The 4,423-nt window shown below is 37.1% G+C and overlaps 1 protein-coding gene across 1 annotated transcript; it reads left to right on the forward strand.

Annotated features, from left to right (window-relative positions):
- Window positions 1–439: 439 nt before the first annotated feature.
- Window positions 440–2,730, forward strand: LOC105313629 (heat shock 70 kDa protein 12A-like). Its single transcript, XM_019999510.1, has 3 exons — window positions 440–849; window positions 1,105–1,317; window positions 1,362–2,730. Exons 1-3 carry the CDS (start codon window positions 514–516, stop codon window positions 2,658–2,660), a joined length of 1,848 nt encoding a protein of 615 aa, XP_019855069.1. The 5' UTR covers window positions 440–513; the 3' UTR covers window positions 2,661–2,730.
- The last annotated feature ends 1,693 nt before the right edge of the window (window positions 2,731–4,423 follow it).

The raw sequence follows: 4,423 nt of genomic DNA on the forward strand, positions 1-4,423 counted from the left end.
CATGGCACCCAATAGAGCTGCAGAATTTTGGGATTTTAATTTTTGGGATGGAGCAAAAATTGCAAAACTCGCAAAAAAATTTTTGTCGCATAAATTTTATGGTATACGATATACTACAGTTTTAAACATACATGTACAAGTAAATCCCATTCTTTCTCATGTCTATGCAGTGATAATCATTATAAAATTATATGCACAGGACATCACATTGTTGTATGCAGCAACTTTGCAGCTACTTTTATGAAACTCCTCCACTTGGGACACAATACAAATGCTTTGTAACCTGGCCCTGGACAAAGCTGCAAGCTAATGTACATGTACAGTACATGTAGGTAAGTCCATGATAGTAAATATAATCAACCACATCATAACAGTTTATATACTATTCACAATGGTATGCCTACGTCATGTGCACTAAAGTCACATGATCCAATTAAAATTACAACAGATCACAGTCACAGTAATAGTCAGCTAAAAGAAACCCAGTACCTATATATTCTTTACATTGAGTTCATGGCTTTATCTAAAGGCCCACTATTAAGAGCTAAGAAGGTACAGAAAGCAGCTCCTCTACTACAAGGAAGCAACTGTATAGCAGCTATTGACTTTGGTACCTCATCACTATCAGTAGCATACACCACTCCTGCAACTGATGGGGCCATTAAACTAGTACCACTACACAGTACTTATGAGAGGATTCCTAATGCTATACTGCTCATAATAAAGGAGGAGGGAAATAAGGTCATTGGGATTGGACACGAAGCCCAGAGCATGTACAGCAATATAAAGAAAGGAGCTAAAAACTTTATTTATTTCGAACGGATCAAGAAGTTACTAGAGAGAGATAAAGTGAGTTACATGTACAATGTATAAACCATGGTTAGGTCTAGAGGGAGTTTAGGAGACTATGCCTATAATAATTAGTCTAGATCTCCAAAAATCTCACATTTTCCATTCTTTAGCTTATAGTCTCTCTCACATTTAGCCTAGGTGTCCTTAGTCTCCTATTTTTAGTTAGATTGGTCTCCTGACATTTATTTCTAGATCCAACAATGTACAGTATATACACGTATTACTAGTATTATTATAATATTTATTCTTCAGTCATTAGATCGTACTACTAAAGTCTCTTCCTTCACTGGTGGATCTTATTATCTCATTGAAGTTATAGCTTTTATACTAACACACCTCAAGGAGAAGCTACTCATTGATCATTTGAAGAGACACTACAGACCAACTGATTTTGATTGGGTCATTACTGTTCCTGCTATATGGAAAGCAAGAGCAAGAAGAATGATGAGAGAAGCTGCTTATATGGTAACCTAATACATGCTTTGTATTTCATTATGTTAATATGATAGGCTGGTCTCACTTCTGATGCTCCTGGTATAACAAGGTTCACTCCAGTTGGTTCTCCTTTACCACGTCCAGAGGAGGTTAATCCTGAGAAGCTATCATTAGCTCTAGAACCAGAAGTAGCTGCTATAGCTGCACAGCATCAGTCAGAAGTTAAAGGCCTTCCTCCTCAGAGATACATGGTAGTTGATATAGGAGGTGGTACAGTTGATATTACTGTACATGATAAGAGTAATGGGAGAATTAGTGTAGTACTACCACCAATGGGTAACACCTGGGGAGGTACTACCATCAATGAAGCATTGTCAATGCTACTGGAAGAAGCAGTAGATGATGGAGGCTTCCAATCTTTTATAGAGTCCGACCCCATCAGTGCCAGAGCTACGCTAAATAAGCTCTTCTACGAAGAGTTTGAAGAGCGAAAAAAGAGATTTGGAAATGCAATCGAGGGCTTTAGTGAAATAGTATTAATACTACCACGACCTTTCATCAGGTATTATGGCAGTGATAAGCTTCATGAAGCAAGCAAGCAGAACATGTACTATGATCCAGGAGATGATTCTTTAAGCATAGGATATGATCAATTAGAAGAGAAGATATTCAAGTCTACAGTTGATAAGATCATAGAGTGCGTGAGAGCAGCATTTGATGGCCTAAAAGATCATATTGATACAGTTTATCTGGTAGGAGGGTTTGGAGGGTGTAAGTTTGTTAGTCAAAGGATAGAAGAAGCTATTGCTGAGCATCGTGGCATGCTTTATGATAATATAGTGTGTCCTATACAACCAGATCTTGCTGTTGTATCAGGAGCAGTAATGTGGAGGAAAGATCCTAACATAATCCAATCACGTGTTGCTGATGCTACCTATGGGATAGGATGCCAGCCTGAATTTGACCCATCAAAACATGATATATACTACTGGACTATAGACGAAGAAGATCGCAAGCAACGTTGTAAATTTGTCTTTGAGGTATTTGTGCTCAAAAGAGAAATATTAAAAGATGAAGTATATAAAACAAGATTAATACCTCTTTATCAAAGCGACAAACAAATACACATTCCCATATACTGTACAGTAGATGATGGAGTTCAGTATACAAGAGATAAAAAAGGTGAACTAACGGTATGTAAGATTGGTGAGCTAATACTTGATGTTCCTAATCCTAATAATGTACCAAATAATAAGAGAGATGTAGACGTATTCATGGATTTCAGTGGTACAGAGATACAAGCAAGAGCTCAGTATCGCATCACTGGAGAAGAAGTGAAAACTGTTTGTGACTTTCTAACAAACCAAGACTAAATATACATGTAATGAAGAGTGTGCATGCATGTAATTTCTTGCTCATAATTATAATGTTATAGACCACCCTAGGCGTGAATTGGAAAAGTTAAGGATTTCATTAATTTTATATATGGTATCTGCCCACACATCATAATTGGCTGCCATTTTGGTTCGCAAGTTTGTTAAGGAAGTCAATGGAGGCACAAAGAGAATGCCTCACTTACCTGCTGTAGCTCTATCAATAGCTAAAAAGCGCTTGTTATAAGAAAGAACAGCTGCCTCTAAGCTTCTCCTGTCAAGGATTTGGTCAAATTTGCTCCAGAATTCTTAATACAGGTTTGTTTTTATGTCGTCCCGTTTGCTCTCCATTGAAAGTTGCCAACCAAAATGGCGGCCGGAATTTATTTCATCCTAAACCACGCCTTACAACCGTAAAAATTTCTAATAATCTTCTTACGCAGTCAATTCTCACCTAGGGTGGTCTATACATGTTATTCTTAACACCATTTGGCTCAAACTACTTGTCCTTAATACAGAGATGTTTTCATTGGTTAGTGACAAGTAGGAAAGTATCCTAGCTCCCATTATAAAATGGATGTAGCTATTTTTTGTAGTCATATTTAATTATCATTATGTAGCTGTTGCAACAAATATCTGATATTTTTGGCAAATTTTGAGAAAACGTATTAAGCCACAGCAGGACAAGGTGCATTCAAAATAATAAAATCCACAAAAGGACTTTTACTGGCTATTCATAAAAATTTCATGCCAGACAAATTATTAACTACAATTCAAAAAATACTGTATATACATGTTAGGCCTGGGCGATAGTAGTAATATCACTGTCACGATATTTTCTAACTCTAATATCACGATAGTGGACATATCATGATAGTTCAGCCATAAGGTTTACATGTGGAAATACAATGATTTATTTAAGGATGTAGTCATTGTACTTAACTAATGTATCTATTAATTTGTATAATCACATTATACATGTATAATAATACTAGTTAATTTAAATTTATTTAATCCAAATTTTCAACAAGAAACACTGTCCCACTTCACATGCTGCTAATGTAGCAGGGATAGTGAAAACCTTGAAGCAAGCTGTGCAAGCAAGTCGTACCACTCTATGAGTGGAAGTTGCTATCAATTAGAAGATGATTACAGCTGTCAAGTGTCATTTATCAGGCCCGTAGCCAGGGTTACAAAAAGGGGGGTGACAAAATATGAGTTACATGAAATGGGGGTGACAAGTTGGACTGGATGCACATGAAATGCCACAAATACATGTTTGATTTAAGCAAACAAACAAAGGTACTAACTCAAAAGGGGGTGACATGTCACCCCAATCACCCCCCCTGGCTACGGGCCTGTTTATGCGCATGCTCCATGCACACATGCTCCATGCACACATGCTCCATGCACACATGCTCCATGCACACGTGGTAACTATCGTGATAGTTAGAATAACAGTATCACTATCATGATAGTGCAACTATCGATACTATCACCCAGCCCTAATACATGTATATTTTTTATACACGTACAAAAAACTAGAAAGAATGTAAAACATTGAGGGACTCCACCTCCCACATGTAGATTCTATAGCTGAAAAAGCAGAATCTCTACCATATCTTGCTGCTATGTTCCTAACTGTGTTGGTTGCTATTTTCATAGATATTAGCATAGATATTAGAGTAAATAAAAGGGATTGGAAACTTCCGTTGCGTGGGTGGATTATGCAATTAAGATTATTAGGTTGCCTAGCAACATAG

Source organism: Amphimedon queenslandica, unplaced genomic scaffold (assembly GCF_000090795.2).
Source record: "Amphimedon queenslandica unplaced genomic scaffold, v1.1 AMPQUscaffold_13261, whole genome shotgun sequence".
Classification (NCBI taxonomy): Eukaryota; Metazoa; Porifera; class Demospongiae; order Haplosclerida; family Niphatidae; genus Amphimedon; species Amphimedon queenslandica.